Source organism: Microplitis mediator, chromosome 11 (genome assembly GCF_029852145.1).
Source record: "Microplitis mediator isolate UGA2020A chromosome 11, iyMicMedi2.1, whole genome shotgun sequence".
Lineage (NCBI taxonomy): Eukaryota > Metazoa > Arthropoda > Insecta > Hymenoptera > Braconidae > Microplitis > Microplitis mediator.
In genome coordinates, this window is record NC_079979.1 from 11,934,664 (window position 1) to 11,957,459 (window position 22,796).

General features: G+C 36.2%; 2 protein-coding genes across 3 annotated transcripts in view; one reads left to right on the forward strand and one right to left on the reverse strand.

The window, feature by feature from the left end:
• The window catches only part of LOC130677231 (odorant receptor 47a-like), a 53,195-nt gene extending 32,054 nt beyond the window's left edge, over positions 1-21,141 (forward strand). The window contains exon 3 of the mRNA XM_057483911.1: positions 20,676-21,141. Within this exon, the coding sequence (XP_057339894.1) occupies positions 20,676-21,013 (338 nt within the window). The 3' untranslated portion in view covers positions 21,014-21,141. The remainder of the gene's footprint in view (positions 1-20,675) is intronic.
• A 969-nt stretch (positions 21,142-22,110) lies between these two features.
• The window catches only part of LOC130677537 (carboxypeptidase B), a 44,889-nt gene continuing 44,203 nt past the window's right edge, over positions 22,111-22,796 (reverse strand). The window contains exons 6-7 of one of the 2 annotated variants that reach the window (XM_057484327.1): positions 22,546-22,630; positions 22,111-22,435 (exon numbers count right to left, since the gene is read on the reverse strand). In XM_057484327.1, coding sequence (XP_057340310.1) covers positions 22,251-22,435; positions 22,546-22,630 — 270 coding nt within the window. In that variant the 3' untranslated portion in view covers positions 22,111-22,250. The remainder of the gene's footprint in view (positions 22,436-22,545; positions 22,631-22,796) is intronic. The other variant, XM_057484326.1, reaches the window with a different exon arrangement.

Below are 22,796 nucleotides of genomic sequence, written 5' to 3' on the forward strand. Positions count from 1 at the left end.
CTATGACCTTCTAGTAACTTCTGTGCAGTTGTCGCTGGTAGCGTCACTGTAGCAGTCTGAGTACCTCTGTAGGCTTTACGGATCTTGATCGACTCTAGAGGTATTTCGCAGGTTTCTCCGGCTTCTTTTTTCAGTGCAGTTTGAATGTCTGCCTTCGTCGTGTCGTCATTGACGTCTCGGATCTCGATAGTCTCTTGTGGCCCTTTGCATATTACTTTGGCTTCCTCTTTAAGGATGTCCGCGATGGTCTTTTGTAGGGCTTCGCCTCTATCAGCACTCTTTCTCGAGAGTGTGATCAGCATGTCCCCGGTATTGGTCTTGTGGATTTTCTCCACGGTCGTACGGACCTGTTCATCAGGGACAGACTGCTTGATTCGACGCAGAATCTCGGCGTATTTCTCCTTCTCGGCCGGGCGAATGATCAGTGCGTCGGGTCTGATCCATTTGCGGGGTTTTTTCCGCTTAGACTCCGGCCTGGGCTCCTTTGGAGTCTGCTTTGCGCGCTGCTCTTTGGCGAGTCTCCTCTTCTCCTTTCTTGATTGAGCGTTTTGCCAGGCAGCTGCGTCTTTATTCTCGGCGTTCTGCTTCAACGCGTCTTTCGGAGGACTTGGCTTCTGGTCCTTCTTCTTTGCCACTCGACTTTCTGTTGGATCTGGCGAGTTTCGGTCCTTCCTCTTATTAGACTTGAGAACACCGTCCCTTTTGTCTTCAGCAATAGATTCGCTGTCACCATCGGCACCGGTGTCCATTAATTCCTCAGTCTCAATAACAGCTTGACTACTTTTCTCTGGCGTAATGCGAGGCGTTAGCCATCGTGTTGACTGCCAATCCTCATCCAGTGTTCTAAATCTTCGCAGGGCGTTGACTACGCCGGTCGTCTTCGTCTTGATCTCCTTGTGAATATTGACCTTAGATAGAACGAAATCCTGCAAGTCAATGGTCAGCTTTTCAAGGCGTTCCAGTGCTTTTGTTCTCTTCATTTCAGCGCTTGCTGTTATCGCCGCTTCTTGGGCATGAGGCCCCTCAATACTCTTGTTAATTGTTTCCTCTTGCGTACTCCCTGTAGCATTTCCAGACAGCAGAGCCATGGGGTCCACCCTGCTGTCGTAACGGTCGCTTGATAACGACGAGTTCAGGCCCGTTTGCACGCCTTTCCTCGCCGGCACTGAGGTATCCCTCCTCTGTACTGTAAACGATGTTTGAATATCTTCTGACATTTCCATATCGTTGTTTGGTGTTGTTCATTTAGCACTACCCGGAGAGCACGTGTAGGGTGTTAAAGCAGTATCTACGGACGCGAACAACGTTACTCTCGTCTTGTTAGGTCAGTTAGTGTGACCAACCCATTAAAGGGGAGTTTTGTCCACGGGAGCGTATTTTATTTAACTCCTACCCTCTGTACCTCATCAACTAGGAGATAATCCAAGTGTCATCCAAGGACAGCGAGTGTCAACCCATCCGCTGCGGGGAGACGCGCCTGGTAGCAGTTTCTCCTCTGCCGCAGGTGTGTGTGTGTGTGTGTGTGTGTGTGTGTGTGTGTGTGTGTGTGTGTGTGTGTGTGTACGGAAAAAAACAGAGCTCAAAATTTGCTAATATTTATAGTCGTCAAATAAAAATTACTTTCCGAAGAGAAATTTACAATCCAAATCAAAAATTACTATTATTAATGGGAAGTTACATTTTTTTGTTGATTCTTACAATCAGTATTGTACATTTTACGATTAGTAAAAATTATAATGCAGATTGGTGAAAATTGAATGAAGAATGGTAATAATTCATAATTATTTTACAACGATCATTCTGGAAATAACAATATTCAAAAATCTCTTTGTTAATATTACAATTCTGAGTTAAAAACATTTGTAAGAGTAGAAGTTGAAAATTACAATTCATTATCAATAAATTACTATAAAACTTATAATTATTTTCATCTATTCTATCAAATTCAGTAGACAAAATAAAAAATATTAGTATCGAGTAGATAGTAATTTTTATTTGGAAACAACAAAAAATTCACACATGACTTAAGTTATGTTCATATGAATTTCGCAAAAATTATTCATTTATTTCCGGATTAGTACAATTTGTAAGATTATTAATTTTACTTCATAATATTTTGAAACTATTACTGAAAACATTGTAAGAAGAACTAAATTACTCTAAAATTTATAATATCAAATGAAATTTTCTTGAGTTATTGTAGTTTTTAAAACATCGATAATGTGAATTTCTACTTAGCCGGTAAAAATTACTATTTGACATTGTAACTTTTAATGCGTAAGATATAATGTAGAGGTCATTGTATTTTATTTATATTTGGCATATGCTTCGAACTACTCGAATGGTACTTGTAGCTGAGTGCTTAGCATGCTTGCACCCGGACTGGGATTTTCTCAAGGCGTAGGTTCGAATCTCAGTGGTAAAAAAAAAATGGCGGATTTTAAGTTGACAGTGGAGGTATATACATAAACATAAACACAAATACATTCCAACGATACATATATATATATCATTGAATAAAAAAAAATTTATTATTACCCTCAAGGAGACAATTTTTACAATCTGGATTAGTAAAATTTCAATAGCAGTCTCACTGAAAGTTTTATTCTAAAATAGAGTTTTTACTAAATCAAATAGTTAATTTTATTGAATGCTTGTGTTTTGTATTCTAAAACTCAAAGTAATTTTACTCATAATTTAGGAATTTATAGGATTAAGCGATTATGATTCTTACTTATTTAAAGGAAAATTTCTATATCATTGGACCGTTTCTAGTTTGCCTCGGCGAGATAGTAATTCTTATTTGAAAAATAACAAATATTATCAGATTTTTTTCTCCGTGTGTGTAAACTCTTTGTAACTTTTTAAGTAATGGACCGATATGGATGCTTAAGGCGCCAATTGAAAGAACTTGTTGGTCATCAACTGTCGTGAAAATTTCAGATTATTTGATCAATTAGACTCGAAAATATTAGCGAATTATATATCATGGGAGAGAGAAATGCTAAAAACGGTTTTTTTCGAAAGCAATGGCATACAAAACTATTTTCGAGTTCGAAGAGCTCGGAGATGTATTCACACTAATGTTTTCGAGCTTTTTGAGCTCGAAAACAGCGGTAGGTTTGGGGCTAGCTCGCAGGGTCAACTGATTTTTTTTCATTAATTTGTCTTATTGATAAAAATACGAAGGATTAAATTTGATAAGCTTTGGAAAAAATTTTTACTAACATTTTATTAAGAAAATTAATAAAATCCTTTTATATCATGTGAATGAAGAACTTGAGCTTAACTTAAATTGGAACATTGCACGTACACACAGTTTTAAAGATAATTTCCGGATTTTATTGCATGCATATTAGACAGGGCCAAAAAAATCGACTATTTTTTTTTTTTTTTTTTTTTCGATACTGTGAAATTATTATTCCCGATGAGCGAAAAAAATCATTGTGCACGTTCGAGCCCTTAATATTGATATTAAGAGGTGTATCGTTACGACTATGAGGTTTTTGACAGAAATTTAATTTTTTACCCAAAACTCGTAAATCATCAATCTGAAAAATTTGAGCAATTTATACTCTTAAAGGAAATTGGATTCCCTACAATAAATCTCTCTTTGTAAAATGATGTAAAACGAGCTGTTCCCTTGTAACGGTGTCTTAAACATTGATTTGTTTTTTTAATTCTTTGTTTCTATTTTTGATTTTTGTAACTACTAGAAATATTAAAATTTTTTTTAGTCAAGATACATATTCTTAAAGGAAATTTAGTGCTCTACAAAGAAGGTCTCTTCATCATTTGTTGCTAAATTCTTTCCTCCCAAAGTTATTCGAGGTTATTGAAGTCGTTTTGAGTCAACTTCAAGCTTAAATAACTTTTGCAGGAGTGAATTTAGCAAAAATTATTAGGAAACCTTCTTTGTAGTGCATTAAATTTCCTTCAAGAATATGTATATTGACTAGAAAAAATTCCATGCTTCTGATAGTTACAAAAATCCAAAATAGAAACAAAGAATTTAACAAATAAATTCAGATATATGATTTACGAGTTTTGAGTAAAAAATGAAACTTCTGTCAAAAAACTAATAGCCGTAACAATACACTTCTTCATATCAATATTAAGGGCTCGAACTTGAACAATAATTTTTTTTGGTCATCAGGAATAATGTTTTCACAGTATTGAAAAAAAAAAAAAATAGTTGATTTTTTTAGCCCATTCTAATGCATATATTTATATGGTGAATCTATACATCATGTATAATCAGTCGGGTATTTTAAAAAGATTTCTGAGATCTTAGTTATTTTCCGTATAAATTTCGAAAAAAAAATTTTTTTTTTAAGAATTACAATTTTTTTTCTTTTTGTTTTTAAATTTAAAAAAATCTGCCTATCGGTTGACCTGCGGGCCAGCCCCAAAATTTCCCGCTGTTTTTGAGCTCCTTGACCTTGAAAATACTTTTGTGTGCCATTGTTTTCGAAAAGAAATGTTTTACCATTTCTTTCTCCAACGATATCTCGAAAAAATTAACCGATTGAGATGGTTAAGGCGGCGATCGACGCGTTTTATGAGTTTCTAGAGCTGATTAGACTTGGAAGTCGATCGTTCAACTCGTTTCTGAGAAATTAATAAACCAAAAAAAAAATTTTTTTTTTTTCGTAATTTGCAAATATTTTCGAGTCTAATCGATCAAATAATCTGAAATTTCCGCGACAGTTGATGACTACCAAGCTCTTTCGATTGCCGCCTTAACCATCCAAATCGGTCCATTACTTAAAAAGTTACCAAGAGTTTACATACAAACACATACACACACACACTCACATACACATACGTACACACACACACACACACACACACACACACACACACACACACACACACACACACACACACACACACACACACACACACACGCATATAAAGATACTCGGACATCATTCTGAATAGCTTCATAAGACCTCAAAACGTCGACATCTGATGAAAACTCGATTTTCGAAAATCGAGGTGAAAACAACAACTTCCCTAATTTTTGATAATTTACAATTTTCTTAGCAAGAAATTAAAATTATGAGGTGTGCAATATTATTTTACGATTAAAAATTTCAAATCGTCATGAATCTTCTGTAATCTCCATGCGGAACCAGAAATTGCAATGTTATTTTACGATTAAAGACGATACATGACGATTAAAAATTTCAAATCGTTAATATATAAATTGTTAATATATTAACAGTAATTTCAATTAGACTATTTTAAGGGTTTCAGTTTATAAGACAATTAGAAATTACTTTATCAAATTCAAGCGTATATATTGCGCGAGGCACTCAAAATTTAGTCCAAGACTAAAAATGGCTGTAATGAATCCTGGGAGGTAGCCAGGGCCTGAGAGGCTAAGAGGCTAAGAGGCTAAAAGAGTTAGCAAGCGCTTGCTGGCCCTTTTATAAAACAAATTTGGATGGGGGTGAACTACCTCACTATCGTCTTAATAGAATTCGATCTAGGGGGCCTCTGACCTGGCCCCGGGTGACTAGAGAGTATCAATTGACATATAATTATCCAAATAGATGGCCGTAGGCTCAACTAGGCTTTGGCGCTCGATTTCAAGTCGAAACGCACTGTTACACTGCCTGCAGAGAAATAATTAGCGCCACTCAATAGTAACTAAGTTTGAACTTTACTTAAATTCATTGGTCGGTACACTAGAATGCGACTTTTTAACTTCCCGCTAAGAAAATCGATGATTTTCGAAAAATTGGGAAGTTATTGTTTTCACCCCGATTTATGAAAGTCGAGTTTTTATCAGATGTCAACGTTTTGAGGTCCTAGGAAACTATTCTGACTATTTTCAGAATGATGTCCGAGTGTATGTATGTATGTATGTGTGTTTTTTTTTTTTTTTTTTAAGAGGAGGAAATACGTTTACGTATTCCAGGCTTAGATATTTCGCCTGGGTATGTCGGGCTCGAGATGTTTATACCGACTAAAACCTCCTCTTTCCTCCAGCCTCCGGACCCTACGGAATCCGCCGTTAGGCATTACTTCGCGGGGGGAGGAACTAGCTACTGCTCTTCCTTCTGGTAGCTAAGGTGTTATTTTTCCTTATGCCTTGTTGTTGTCTTTCGCTCTCTTTCTTTCGATGGAACGCAAATCTGTGAGGACTTCTGTGGCAAATGAGCTGATAGCGTTCGAGGCAGCTTTTGATGACAACATTACTTCTTCTAGTGACTCTGGTTTGATTCTCTGATTCAGGATTATCTCTACTCTGTCACGCTGAGGATTGAAGCGGGGGCACACAAAGGAAACGTGCTCCGCATCTTCAGTGTCTCCTGGGCAGGATGGGCACTCTGGAGAATCATCGTGCTTTAAACGGTAAAGGTATGCCCGGAAACAGCCGTGTCCTGACAACATCTGCGTAAGGTAGTAGTTGACTTCGCCATGCTTTCGGTTTAGCCAGACATCAATCCTTGGTATGAGACGATGCGTCCATCTACCTTTCTCTGAGGCATCTCACTGCGATGGCCATCGTGCGATGCTTTGCTGTCTTTCTTCTTTCCTGAGTTCCTCAGCGCTTAGTGCGGTTGACCTCTCCCGTTTGAATAGGGTTCGTCTTTCCTTGGCTAGAACTTTAAGAGGTAGAGTTCCGGAAATGACACACACTGCAGCCTCAGAAATTGTGCGGAAAGCACTGGCTACTCGTAAGGCACGCAGACGGTATATTGGTCCAGCCTTTCTCCATAATTCTTGGGTGTCTAGCGCGTCCGCCCAAATGGATACTCCCTATGTGAGCACTGATGTAACTACCGATGATAATAATATCCTCCTGCTCTGCTTTAGGCCCCCGACGTTTGGCATCAGTCGTGCTAAAGTAGCTCTCACTACTGACGCTTTGGCAGTAACGTGTTCGACCTGCTGTTTGAAGTTGAGGTGGGCATCAATCATCACTTCCAGATAGCGGATAAAGGGTTGTGATCTAATTTCTTGTTCACCGACTTCCAGCATGATCGTTTCCCTTACTTTTCTGCTGGTAATAAGTACTGCTTCGGTCTTGTGTTTCGCCAATTGCAGGTTAACTGTATCCATCCACCGGTTAATTCGCTCGAAGGTGATGTCGAACATGTGGTTTATCTCTTCGAGATGCTTCGCGACAATCACTACAGCTACATCGTCGGCATCTGCTACCAGTTTAACCTCTGTTGGCAGCGCTACTCTCAAAAGGCCATCATACATGATGTTCCACAACAAGGGACCTAAAACTGAGTCCTGTAGTACTCCTCCAGTTACATCATACTTTTTTGGACCATTTTTCGTGTCAAATTTCAGAACCCTATCCGTGAAGTAGCTAGCTACTATCCTGCGTAAATATTCTGGTACGTTTTCCTCTTGAAGAGCTTGCATGATGCAGTCCCGGTTGGCGGAGTTAAAGGCGTTCCTGATGTCTAACGTGGCCACCAGGTAATATTTCTTCTTGCCACCCTTCCATCTAGTTCCTGCGTTTGCATCCTTGGCCATGTTAACAACCTGGTTGATCGCGTCGAGGGTTGATCGTCCTTTCCGAAATCGATACTGATTGTCTGCCAAGAGTGGATCGACAACTGCTTCTAGTCTTTGATGTATTATGCGCTCGAATATCTTACCCGCTGCATCTAACATGCAGAGTGGGCGGTAAGATGACGGTTCTTCCGGTGGTTTTTTCCCTTTGGGAAGCAGTACCAGTTGCTGTTGTTTCCACTTCCGTGGGAAAGTCCCTTCCTTGAAGCATGTGTCGTAAACGTCCAGGAATTATGCCGGTACTGCCTTTATGGCTGTTTTCAAGGCAATATTGGGGATCCCGTCCAATCCCGGCGTTTTATTGTTTCCTACACGATTACAAGCCTCCATAAGTTCTTCTTCCGTAATAGGTGGAATGTCTTGGGGATTAAGCTGCACTAACGTGTAAGTAAAATCACGCTGCCGTGGGAACAGTACGGTCACGATCTTCAGTAATAGCTGTGGGCATGTGGGTGATGGCATTGGCTGGTTTTTCAAGTGGGTCATGACCACCTTGTATAGTCTGCCCCATGGATCCTTATCTACTTCTTCGACGAGTGCCTTCCAGCAGCGTCTTTTGCTATCTTTGTTGGCCTTGTTTAGTTCCCGACGTGCCTTCTTATACTCTTTCACCAGCTCTGCAGAGTTGGGTCGTCGGTAGCCACGCTGAGATATTCTTCTTTTTTTGAGGCACTCCAAGCGGAGAACGCTGATGTGATCGTTCCACCAATGCACCGGGGTTCTTTTATTTATGCCACGTTTACGAGGCATACTGGCGTCACAAGCTCGGGTAACTCTCTTCATCAGGTCCTTCGTTTTCTCTTCAGCATTTTCTGCGATCATCAGATTGCTGTCTAAAGCTATTACTAAAACAGATGGATCAAATGATTTCACCTTCCATCCAACTGCATTAGTTTGCCTATTCACTCTTCTGGAATTCTGATCACTCGATACTTTCCACAGTAATGCATTATGGTCACTAGCCGTATAGGTGTCCATTACTCTCCAAGAAAAGCTTCTTCTAGTTAAACTACTGCTGACGAATGTGATGTCCACTATTGAACTAGCCTCTCCTTTGTTATAAGTTGGCGTATCACTGTTGTTAAGGAGAACCACGTCTAGCGTGGCCATTGCCTCGAGGAGTGCCTTCCCTCGCACGTTGGTGAACTTGCTGCTCCAGTCTACTGCCCAGGAGTTGAAGTCGCCGGCTATTGCCACGGGGAAGTGTTGCCTTGCATCCTCGGTTAGCCGGTCAAGGAAGTCTGTGAACTGTTCAATAGAGAGACTAGGTGGTGCATAGCAACTGTAGAAACGAATGCCATCTACCCATGCTGATACAAAGCCGGCTTCACTATTATTGACCACGCTCTCGAAAGGAAATTTGCCACAGGACCAGATGACAGCTTTGGTGGTGCTGTCGGTTTCTCAGGGTTGGGTACTTAGATGTCTGTATGGCTCTGTTATCAGTACTAAGTCAATCTCTAGTTCACGCACGGTTTGCACGAGCAGGTGATGCGCAGCCTCACAATGATTGAGGTTGAGCTGCAGTATCTTCGTCCTTTTATTTTTTAACTTCTCGAGTGCCTCTTTGTATAGCGGGCATCTGTAAGTGCCAACATGATGGGCAGCGTTCTCTGTGCTCTGATGGTCAGCGCATAGTGCACACTTGGCTGGATTTAGACAACCAGCAATGCGATGCCCCTCTTGCCCGCATCTAATACAGAGCTTATACAGGTCTGTTTTGCTTTTGCACTGGTGTCCATAGTGCCTAAAGAACTAGCATTTGAAGCATTGAACTGGTTTTTTTATTCCTCTGATTCGGCAGTTGACCCAACCAATCCTTATTTTGCCATTTCCGTCGAGTAATTTCTGCGCCGCAGTGGCTGGTAAGGTCACTATAGCAGTCTGTGTACTTCTGTAAGCTTTCCGGATCTTGATTGCGTCCAGAGGTATCTCACAGGTTTCACCAGTTTCCCTTCGCAAGGCGGCCTGAACGTCATCCTTCGTTGTAGTGTTGTCAGCGTCTCGAATTTCGATGGTCTCCTGTGGTCCTTTGCAGAGTACCTTAGCGTCCTCTTTGAGGATGTCCGCAATGGCCTTCTGCAACGCTTAGCCTTTGTCAGTGCTCTTCCTCGAGAGCGTGATCAACATATCTCCGTTCTTCGTCTTCACGATCTTTTCAACCGTAGAGCGGGCTTCATCATCATGCACGTCTTTCTTAATCCGCCGCAGAATGTCGGCGTATTTGTCCTTCTCGGCTGGGCGGACGATGTGCATCCGGTCTGAGCCATTTTCTCGGTTTTTCCGCTTAGGCTCCGGCCGGGGCTTCCCCAGCGGCTGCTTTGAAAGCTGCTCTTTGGCTTGCTGCCTCCTCTCTTTCCTTGACTGGGCTTTTTGTTAATCAGCCGTATCTTTCATTCCGGCGCTCTGTGCAGCCACGTTTTTCAGCGGGCTCGGTTTCAAGTCCTTCTTCTTATTGACTTGGCTGTTTGTTGGCTCTGGGGAGTTTCGGTTCTTTCTATTCCCAGTCCTCGGATGGCTGTTCCTTCTTTCTTCAGTGTCTGATTCATCGTCCATTTTGGCTCCGGTGTCCTTCGTTTTCTCAGTCATAGCTTGTCTGTTTATCTCTGGCGTAGCACACGGAGATGTTTGGGTGGTTGACACTGACATCATTGGTGCTTTTCTGGCCAACCAATATGCCGTGGCAATAGACCCAACCAGTTTTCTTACTTCGTGGTGCAAATTTTTCTTGTCTTTGATGAAATCTGCGAGCTCATCGATTTTGTTACCAAGCTCCATTGGTGACTGTTTGGCGGTGCCGGTCGGTAACGAGCCAGTTCTCTCTCGGTAGGTATGGATATTGACGGGTGCGATAGGTCCTCCGCTCTTTGGCAGAGCGTCGATCAGCTGTCCTTCCACTTCCATTCTGGCTGTCTCCTTCCACTTCCGTTTGAGCTCTCTTTTTCCCCGCTCAATTGAGTCTTGTTGAATTCTCTCAGTAGCAACGCTGGGCAATGGGGCCTTAGAGTTCACTCCACTGTTGCTCACCTTTTTTGTTCCAGTAATGTGCTTGGCCTGGTTCCCTACCGCTGAATTGAGTGTTTGATTGCTTCCCTCACAATTCGTGAAGCTTGCGACGGCCACCGGGGCTTGCACCTGATCGGAACCATCGGCGGAGGTAGCCATGATTGGCGTGTCCACGTGGGGTATAATGTTTTCCTTATCACTCATACCTTCATTGTAGTGTTGTGGTTGTTTTATAGAGGTGTCCTTCCTCCTCGCACCTCGTTTTGGTCCGCGGGGGCTATTTTATTTCACCCCTACCCACCGGAAATCCGAGGGCATTCCCCTATCCGCTACCTGGGGACGCGCTCTCTAGGAGTTGGGTTTCTCCCAAGAGTGTGTGTGTGTGTGTGTGTGTGTGTGTGTGTGTGTGTGTGTGTGTGTGTGTGTGTGTGTGTGTGTGTGTGTGTGTGTGTGTGTAGATGTAAACCTCTCATATCTTTTTGATTAATGAACCAATTTAGATGGTTCTTGCAGCATTCGAAAGATATTTTCTGAACTTAGATTTTCAAAAACATTTTAGACCATTTAGTCAAGTAAACTCTGAGATATTTAAGAAATACGAAAGAAAACAAAATTTTTTTTTCGTTTTTTTTTGGATATTGTGAAAACTGTTGGATCGATCAATTCCAAATTCTTATCAGCTCTAGAACTCGATAAAAGCTGTCGATTGCCACCAAAAACGTCACAATCAGATAATCCGTTCGAGAGATATCGTCAACGGAATAATAAATGTTAAATCAATTTCTGCTTTTTTCATTGAATAACATAATAATTACTGAACAAAATTACTCAAAACTAATATGTTCTTCTTTATATAAGTCATCGGAAGTGATTGCCTAAAAATCGTCATGTTCGCTCGTATCAGGATATACTTACACGATATAGATTGTAACGTAATATTTTCTTATACTCAATCAAACCCAATAATTACTCAAAATTCTTACTCAATAAATTTACTCCAAAACTCAAATTACTCTAAATTGGGCTACGTTACACTTCACCCACCAATCACCCCTCTCATCTCCTCCAGATCCTGACGCTTGCCAGCCGACTCTTATTTCCCCGGTATCGGCAACCGGTCTAAACGTACACGTAATTTAAAACCTAAAAACTATACCCTTTGAAGATGAGAGACATGACCGGTGGTAGCGGCATGTCCTGGTGCGCTCAGTATGCTAGGTTGTGGAGAGAGGGTCGCGGTTCTTTCAATGCGAAAGAAGCCGATTAATTAAATAATATAAAAGTCATAAAATAGCGAAACAAAACTAAATAAAATACCATAAAGATGACGCGAGAGCGACGCGGAGGGCCCAAAAGACCCGCGGTCCAATACTCTCGGTCCATCACGCCAATAAATACCTGGGCAAGACATCCGGAACCTCTAGACGACGACGATTCACAAAACTTAATAGACAACTAGATAAAATATAAACTAAAATATGAATAAATAATGCGATAATTTGCGACAATTAATTAATGCGACAGACGGCTCCAAGAGCACCATACGCAGAGCCACAAGCTCCAAAACGACAGCAGTCCACGGTTGCGGTCGTGGTCCACCATGGCGACTCTCCGACTCACCACCGCTTACTCTAAGACTCCAAACTCGACTACTGGGTCGACTCGTACACGAGCGACGCTAAGTCTCAACTTCCTTACTCGCCGGTAGTCACACAACTGTTCCACGATAATCTCCCACTCTAACTTGCTCACTGCACTCCTTCTCTTCCAATCCCACATTCTCGCTTCTCCATCCATTTTTTCCTTCACAAGCATAGACCTCCCCCGTTAAATCCACACTCCATCACACAGACACTCCAAAAACATACCCCATACCGTACACGTACTCTATCACACATTTATCTTACCATACACATTTATACTCCATTTACTCTCTATTCATTATCCACTAAACTCAACTCGACACACTTACTCACTTTTTCTCTCACTATCACACCGACTCCCACGTACTCCAACCTTCAACCTCCATCCCCTCGGCAATGTAACGTCACAAGATACAACGTATCACGTAAATACTTATTTTTGAGCTAATTATTGAACATAATTGTGAACAAATTATAACGGTGGACCCCTGGCTACTGCGTGTCCAGATCGCCAAGAGCCACAGTTAAATTAATTTCCCGAAATTACTGATTTACTTAAATTTATTATCATTAATTATACTTATTTTATTCTAAAATTCTGGTTCCAAAAGACGGGAAATGCTCTCAGGAAGCAGGTACTCGTCCTGACCGGACACGCGGCTGAAAAGAAAATCTTTATGCTATGTGACGCTGGTGATAATTAAATTTAATCAAGAAATAACAATCAAACTTATACTTTATTTAACCAAGATCTCAATTTATATACAGTTTCCCCTTTGACTTAAAATTTTGATAATTTTATATATATTTACAAAGCGTTCGAATGTAATTTGATCGACTCGAGGCGTGAATTAATTTATGGTGAGCGGGAATAAATTAACAAATATTAACCGCGTTGAAGAGAGAGAGAAAGAATGAAAATCTATATTTTGATATACTTGTAATTCGTTGAGAACTTATCGAAATTCGGGTCGATTTATTGATGATGCTGGTCGACGATTCTTCTCGGCTTGGTCCTGGTGATGTTGGTGTCCAATAGGTTTCCTCTGGCTCCTGGGATCCGCGTTGGCAGGTTGTCGCACACGAAGAAAACCACACCACTCACTTTATACACTTTGGTTTTATTTATTTGACCATATAAACGAACTTCAGGTGTAATATTCAATTTGGTGTATCAAAGCAACACCACGTATCTCAATTAACAAATTAACTTTTAATTCAAATAAATTATGAAAGACTCAAGCGGAAGGTTTCGTATCACTTCTAATAGATTGAATAAATTTAGTTTAATATAACAAAGACAAGTTCTAATAATTAATTACTTGAGCAGAAATAATTATGCGTCGGTGCGTTTTCGCTAACCGAACTCAAGTTAACTTAAGCTCACTATATCTTATATACAATAATGCTCGGAAAAGAAATATATATATAGTAGACAATTTTAGAGAGAGTAAAGTGGATAAGACCGATCAGTTACAGCTCTCGAACTTAAGTGTCGTCTTTTGATCAATCGTCTTGGGTCAGTTCTCTGGGCCACAACCTGCCCCCACTAATGACAACTTGACCCCACCTAATTATGCGCAGGGACTAATTTGCGGTCTCATGCTGCGCGAAATCATCCCCCAAATTCTAACGCAGAGACTAGACTGCTGCACTTGACTCTCAGAGCGAGAAGAGAGAGAGAGAGAGAGAATAATTGAAGCGAGAGAGCCACACTCTCACGTCTTACGCTTTTTGCACGGTTACAAAATATAAAAAATGCTCATTCATTTATTATTTTAGATTCTAAATTTTTGAACTTTAACATAAAACGTAACCCTATTGAGCTTGAAAAGCTCATAAAAAAGGGAATCAAAGGTATCTTCGAGCTCGAAAATGTATTCACAACAATGTTTTAGCGATCAAGGAGCTCGAAAACAGCGGGAAGTTTTAGGGCTGGCCCGCAGGGTCAACCGATAGACGGATTTTTTTTTTTACGATCTCTCTCAATTTCGTCTGGGTGTACACGAAAAGTTCGTAAAAAAAGGAGGGTGTAAAGCTTCACGGCCTAGGCCGTGAAAAAAAGACGGTATAGTAGAGTCTCTAAAAAAGAGTCCCTTTACGGACGCCACCCAGCGCTCAAAAGTTGAACTTTTGGAGCGAGTATAACAAAAATTTAATTTTTATCGTCTACCCTAATTTTTATATATTTATAATAATTTTGTTAAACTAACCTGCTTTAAGAATATTCAGTACTGACATTACACAGATTTTTACGAACTATTGAAAATAATTTTAATGTAACTTGTCTTTTATTTGAAGCTTTTAAATAAGCTTATTAATTATTTATGATGAATAAAATGAATCTGGATAAATTTTTTTGTTATAAGTAAATAATTCAGTGACGCTTTGACGATTCAGTTAAAAACCGATGGCGGAAGTATCGGCATTCAACTGTCATCGTAAACACAGATAAAAATAAAATGGCATAGTGTGTAGTCTGGTGAGATTAGAGAAAAGATAAATTAAAGAGGGCGCAGTTGCATACTTAGTAAACAGCGTGAATCACCGTGATTTTACCCCGAATCACCGTAAGAGAATACTCTCGATGAAAAAAGATTTTATACAATAATATATAGACTATATATAACTTGGATAGAAAAAATGGCCTAATCCAATTGTATACAATGTGAATAAAAATTGTATACCATTCTATACAAATTGTATACAATTCTATACAAATTGTATACAATTCTATACAAATTGTATACAATTCTATATAATTATATACAATTATATATATTGCATTTATATAGAATTGTATATAATTTGTATAAAATTGAATATAATTTGTATAAAATTGTATATAATTATATAGACTTGTATACATTTTGTATAGAATTGTATACAATTTTTATACAGTTGTATACAGTTGGATCGGGCCATTTTTTGTATATAATTTTATACAATTGCATAAAATTTTTTTTCATCCCCTCGCGGATTCGGAGTTACTGTAAAATCACAGTGAAATCAATTTTACCGTGAGTTTACTGTGTATTGACGGTAATTTCATAGTGAATTCACAGTCATTTTGTGCCATTTCGTCACTGTGGTTCTGTAGTAATTCTACAGTAATTTTATGGTAGTTCCATTGTGATTTCACTTGTGATTCTTTCGTAGGCTTACAATAAATTTACCATAGTTTCATGATAATCTTACTGTCGATGAACTATCGATTTATGGTAACCCGGCAATGGTAACACTGAGGCTTTATCATGGATTTGCAGTAAGTTTATCGTGGTTTCACTAAGAATTCACTGTGATTCCATAGTAATCTGATGGTGTTAACTCTGCGGCTTCACAATAGTTTCACAGTCAGTTCATAGTGGTTTTACCATGATTTTACTGTGATCCCATGGAGACCTGGTAGTATTAGCACTGTGACTCTATGATATTTTCACAGCAAATTATTAGTATTTTCTCCATGATTTAACTCTACTTTGATAGTGATCTGATACGGTACATTTATCATTAATCCAATTTCGAAATCAAACTTTGAATTTTTAATAGCATTAATCGATAGAAATGAAATTAAAAAAAAAATAATATCAATTATTTCATAAATGCTCCTATAATTATTTGTAAGTTTAGCAAATATTTGGGCACATATGTATTTTATTTATTATAAATTTAGCTATTTTAGGGATTTCTGAACGAAACTTTATCTGTATTTATCTAATTTAATTAATTTTATGAAAGTTTAAGACGGTAAAATTCTTCAGAATTATGAAAAAAAATAAATAAATAAAAAAATTGAATAACTTTTTTTTCAAAACTGTATAAATTGAATTTAAACTATTGCAAAAAATAAAGACCCGGGAAAAAATGATTTTGCCTAATTATAGATAAGACCTTATATATAATTAGATCTAAAAATTGGCCAGGTCTAATTATATATAATTATATATAGGTTATATATGATTATATATAATACGTTATATATAATTAGATCTGAAAATTGGCCAGGTCTAACTATATATAATCATATGTAAGTTATATATACTCATATATAATTAGATATGATTATGTATAATACATATATATCCTATTTTATATATAATTAGATCCGAAAATTAGGCGGGTTTAATTATATACATGATTATGTGTAATTTATATACAATTACGTATGTTCATGTACGATTAATATTGAAGTATTCAGAGGGAAGTTTTTTTTTAATTATACGTTTGCAATTATTCATAACAAATTACATTTCCCTCAAAATATAAATACAGAGTATAATTAACGACTGTGCTACTACATTTATTTATTTTTGTTATATAACATTTTATTATGTATTTATAGATAGATAATATAATCATGTCATGAGACTATTAGTACTTACAAACGAAAATTACTAGAGTCATTTTTACTAATATATTAAAGAATATATATTCGTTATTTTTAAAAGTATATTTGGTGAAACTTCTTAACGTTAATTTTATGAGATCTCACTTATTATAATAAGTATAATAATATAATAACCCTCGCAGATTTGAATCACGGTGGAAACACCGTGGAAGTGTAAACACCGTGGATCCACCGTGGTTACACGGTGGGTTTGTTCCATTTCACCACCGGGTAAACACAGTGTATCCACTGTGATTACGCGGTGTATACACCGTGATTCCACGGTGGCTTGACCACTGTGTATACACGGTGTTTCCACTGTGATTACGCGGTGTATCCACCGTGATTTCACGGTGGCTTTGTGCTATTTCACCACCGTGGTTCCACGGTGTATCCACCGCGTAATCACAGTGGAAACACCGTGTATACACAGTGGTCAAGCCACCGTGGAATCACGGTGGATACACCGCGTAATCACAGTGGTAGAATGGAACAAACCCACCGTGTTTCCACCGTGATTCAAATCTGCGAGGGAATTATTACTTCTCAATAATATACACCTAAAACTATAATGCATTTAACGAGTATTGGTTATTAAATATCAATAAAGACCATAGAGCATCTAATATATTAAATAAGAAAAACTAAATATTAAATATATTCTATAAATAAAATATTAACTTATATATATTAGGGTGCTTCGTTTGAGATGACTATTTTTTTTTTCCAAGTCCCATGTCAAAATATCACTGTACACATTGAAAAAAAAAAATTCTCACCAAAGATGAGCTCTTAATTTTAATTTTAAATACTCGCTAAATGAATTTGGAATTTTCCCATTTGATTAACACGTAAATTTTAATTTTATTTATTCAATTATCTATAGCTTTGCGGCATTTCAAGATATTTGATAAACCATAGGTGAAAATCACAGAGGAATCGTTCCTCTTTGAAAGTGCTTGTAGCTAATTTATGTTTTGTAACCGAACTCACCGGTAAAAAATCTTAAAGTCAATTTTTTCTCAAATTTCATGGTTTCTTTTATTTTACTCACAAACCATCAACTTTACGACAAAATTGTACACAACTTTTTTTGTAGGGAATTTAATTTCCTTTAAAAAAAGTTATGTAAGCCATTACCGTAGAGCTAGTAGTTTTCGAGATAAATCCAATTAAACATCTCAAAATTTGAAAAATCGCTGTTTTATCCAAGATTTTAGTACTTTTTGGTAAAATCATTGCTGAAAACACAAATAATGTATGAAAACAAAATATAATAATACATATTACACATTCATATGTAAATATAACGAGTATGAAACAATTATCTTTGTACTGAGAGAGAAAGTAATTAAAAAAGTTTCCGATGGTCAAACAGAGGTGATTGGATTAAATGAAGAAAAGACGGAGGAAATGTAGTAGGAGACAGTTTTGTTTTACATGACATATTTTTGATGATATATTAACCATGATATGTCATATATTTCTTCGGCCACAATTTTATCAAACAGTACTAAAATCTTGGATAAAACAGCGATTTTTCAAATTTTAAGATGTTTAATTGGATTTATCTCGAAAACTACTAGCTCTACGGTAATGGCTTATATAACTTCTTTTGTAGAAAATCAAATTCCCTACAAAAGAAGTCATGTACAATTTTGTTGTGAAGCTTATGGTTTGTGAGTAAAATAAAAGAAACCATGAAATTTGAGAAAAAATTAGCTTTAAGATTTTTTACCGGCGAGTTCGGTTACAAAACATAAATTAGCTACAAGCACTTTCAAAGAGAAACGATTCCTCTGTGATTTCCACCTATGGTCAATCAAATATCTTGAAATGCCGTAAAGCTATATATAATTGAATAAATAAAATTAAAATTTACGTGTTAATCAAATGGGAAAATTCCAAATTCATTTAGCGAGTACTTAAAATTAAAATTAAGAGCTCATCTTTGGTGAGAATTTTTTTTTCAATGTGTACAATGATATTTTGACATGGGACTTGGAAAAAAAAAATAGTCATCTCAAACGAAGCACCCTAATATATATATATATATATATATATATATATATATATATATATATATATATATATATATATATATATATATATATATATATATATATATATATATATATATATATATATATATATATATATAAATAATTAATTTATATTTGATGATATATATAGATCTAAAGATCTAAAATATATTAAAAATTACTACATATGGGTCTATATAGGTCAGGTCTAATCAGATCTAATCATATATAGACCCATGTATAACTATATATGGGTATATACTATGATATATACTATTATATATATTCCATATACAATCATATATAATTAGGCAAAATCATTTTGTCCCGGGATATAATTAGATCTAATTATATATAAGGCTATATATACTTATATACAGGTCTATATATAACCATATATATTCTATATATAATCATATATAATTAGGCAAAATCATTTTTTTCCCGGTACAATTAGGTCTCATTATATATAAGACTATATATACTTATATATAGGTCTATATATAACCATATATATTCTATATATAATCATATATAATTAGGCAAAATCATTTTTTCCCGGGGAGAACATCATTTAGATTAATATTTCAATAGTAAGTATTTATTATTTATCATAATTTAAAATAAAATATTCTTAAATTAAGAAAACTTGATGATTTACAAATGAAGGCAAAAATTTTTTTTTATAAATATCGAATTCTTTTAATTTTATAGTATTCAATAAAATAATTTTTCTTATAGCTTAGTCTTGAGTAAATATAGTATTGAATATCATGAAGTAACAGATTAAATATTTAGTTCCAAATGCGTGTGGTGGCCGAGCGGGCTAAAGTACATGACTTAAGCTGCTCTCAATCGAAGGGTTGGCAGTTCGAGTCCCATCATACGTTGAAAAAAATTAAAATTTTTTCTTTACCGAGGGTAAAAAAATAGCATTTAATCCTCCGAAGGAATTACATGAAGTCGTACAAAGAGATAATAAATAATTTTTTTAAACAAGAAAAATCATTTATAGAAAAATCAAGATTAGGATTATTGTTGCTATTATAATATTATTATTAATTTTATTATTATTATCTTTGAATCAATAAATATAGAATCTCAATATTGCCCCTAAATCTCGATGAAAACTAAGCAGATCCAGGATTAATTGATTAAGAAATCACGGTAATATTACTGTCAACTCACAGCGATATTATTGTGATTTCACGAAGAATCTATAGTAAGACTGCTGTGAAATCACTATATGATGACGGTATTATTACCGAGCAAGCATGACTGAAACACTGCAGATCCAGGATAAACTGATAGTGAAATCACTGTAAATACACAGTAATACTACTGTCAACTTATAGCTACACTACCGTAAATTAACTGTAATGCTATTGTGAGTCTACTATGAATCGATGGTGAAATCATCATAAAATTACCATCGGATGGTAATAAAATCACAGTAAGCAAATGGCACAAAATCACAGTGATTTCACTGTCATTTCACCATGGGTTCACTATCTTTCTACTATGATCTCACCGAAATTTCACCGTGATTTCGAAGTAATTCTGAATCCGCGAGGGTCGGGCTGAGACTCGTCGTGGGAGCTCATAACAATTTTACCGTGTCTCACCGTAAATAACAATGAGAAATCACTGTGATTTTACCATGAATCACCGTGAAAGCTCACCGTCATATCACGCACACATTACCGGAAATAACGGTGATTCACCATGAATCTCTGTGAATCGCGGTGAATCACCGTAAATTACAGTGAATCACCGTAATTTCACCCTACTAGCGTGATTTACCGTGATTCACCGTAATTTACCCTATATCACGATGAATCAGGACCGCCCGAGGGCCATCAAAGTCTCGATTTCAGATTTGAACAATTTCGAATGGCGTTTTTAATTAGGGACTTTATTATTAAAATTTATAAAATATTCTATATCATTCCTCACTGGGATCAAATTATATCAAATCACTATTTAGAACGTTGAAGTTAATTACTATAATAAAAAATAATTAATAGACAATATTTCTCTTCTTTATTACAGGTGTCAGTTTAATCCTAAGTATAAACGACAATAATATGGTGAACATCATAAAATCTGCGGGTGTGATGAATTTTATGCTATTTGAAAGTTATTTGTACACTTACCCAGCTGATAATTTAGCGAATCGTGCAGAATTAATGCTTCGAGCTATTTACAGTAGTTATTGGTATAAAATGCCACAAAGTATTACGAAAAACCTCATTTTTGTAATGATGCGTATTAATTTACCACCATTTTTGACATGTGGTAAATTTTTTTATATGACACGACGATCATACATGGATGTTATCAAAACAGCTGCTTCGTATTTATCAGTATTACGCATAATGATAGAGTGAAAATATTATATATCATATTTTCAATTACTTATTTCATCTCTCTCAGAAACTATAATTAAAAACCTTCCTATCAAACAAAACGTATTGAACTAGCATATGTAATACATCTTTAATTCTTAGATGTTATAACCCATAAATTGTTAAAAATTCTTATTGTTATGAAAATCAACTCTGATCATTTTCCAGTAGTTTATAAAATATTATTAAATAAGAAATATTTTTTTTCATGGTTTTGAATTATTCGTTTTATCTTATCTCGATCATTAGATACTTAAAAAATACAGTTTTTTTAATTTGCAGTACGGCCTGTTTAAATAATGTATTGATTCGAATCATGATCATGTATACCAAGAGCATAACTTGAATTAATAAACAAATTCATAGATTGTTTGATTATTGCTCAACAATATTAAATAGTATGATGTCTAAATGTATTAGAATTAAACAATGATGCGCTTTTTTAGAAACTTACTCATGGGAAAATTTTCATATATAATTTAAAATATGATTATACGTGAAACATATATGATTTATATATGATCATTTATGAGTGGATACAATTACGGGTATACATTTCATAATTTTCAGTTTAAAATTATTGATTTCTCAAAAATAAAAACAAGTTTTTCCTCCATATAGAAAACCTCGAGCTTCTTAAATTTTACACAAAAAGTTAACATAAATATAACAAAATTTAAGAGCTACTCGATTAGCACGATCAGTACTGTTGACATTGATACCCTGGCGGGTTTGAATCACCGTGGAATCAGGGTGGGTACACCGTGTAACCATTGTGGAAACACCGTGTAACCACCGTGGAATCAGGGTGATAAAATGGCACAAACCCACCGTGTAACCACCCTGGATCCACCGTGATTCCACCGTGTTTCCACTCCCAGGGTGTTTCCAGGCTGTTTCCAGGGTGATTCAAAACCGCCAGAGTAAGATTATCAAATTTTTTTTATCTATTCATAGAATTTTCGAATATTCTGAACTATTAAATCAGTGGATTGGCAGAGTAGTATATAAATTTAGGAAACATCTTTATTATATACAATCCGTATTGAAGGAATTTTTTATGAAGTGTAAACTTATAATTATATTCGAATTTATTAAAAATTACAGCAATTATCATAGTTTTATAAGATACATTATATATTGTGTATATTATCATATTATAACAATTCCATTATTAGTGTCAGTTAACAGATTTTGTTAACTTCATTTTATTTCAAAGTTAATTTACAAATTTTTTTTCAATGTACGCCTGAAATATTTTGAAAGCTTCGAATGTTTCAATTCCGACGGATTCAATACGAGAAGGAGGTGGATCAAATCTGCCACCTGGCAACTCTACTGTGTATGATAAATTAGCTCCTGCGACTCCCATTAACCAATCATCACTGCCTCCAGCAGCAGCGTCTAGACAAATAAATTATAACTGTTTTTACAATGTAAAAGAAAAAAAAAGGATTTAATAGAACTCTCGATGTGTTTCAAAAACAATTGTTTCTATCATAATTATGACTTACATAGAACATTTGTTGAACTTCCAATAGTATAACGAGTACCAAATGGTGCAGCAAGGGCAGCAGCAGCTTTTTCAGCTATGCTTCTCTATATATTGAAATGATTTTAATTATTTTATTTGAAATATATAATGAGTATTAGTGTTGCTATCGTAGCTATTATACTTAAAATATTTTATGGAAAGAAAGGAATACGGATCTACGTTCTCAATTTAAAAATGCGATTGAAAAGCATTTAAATAAAATGATATGAA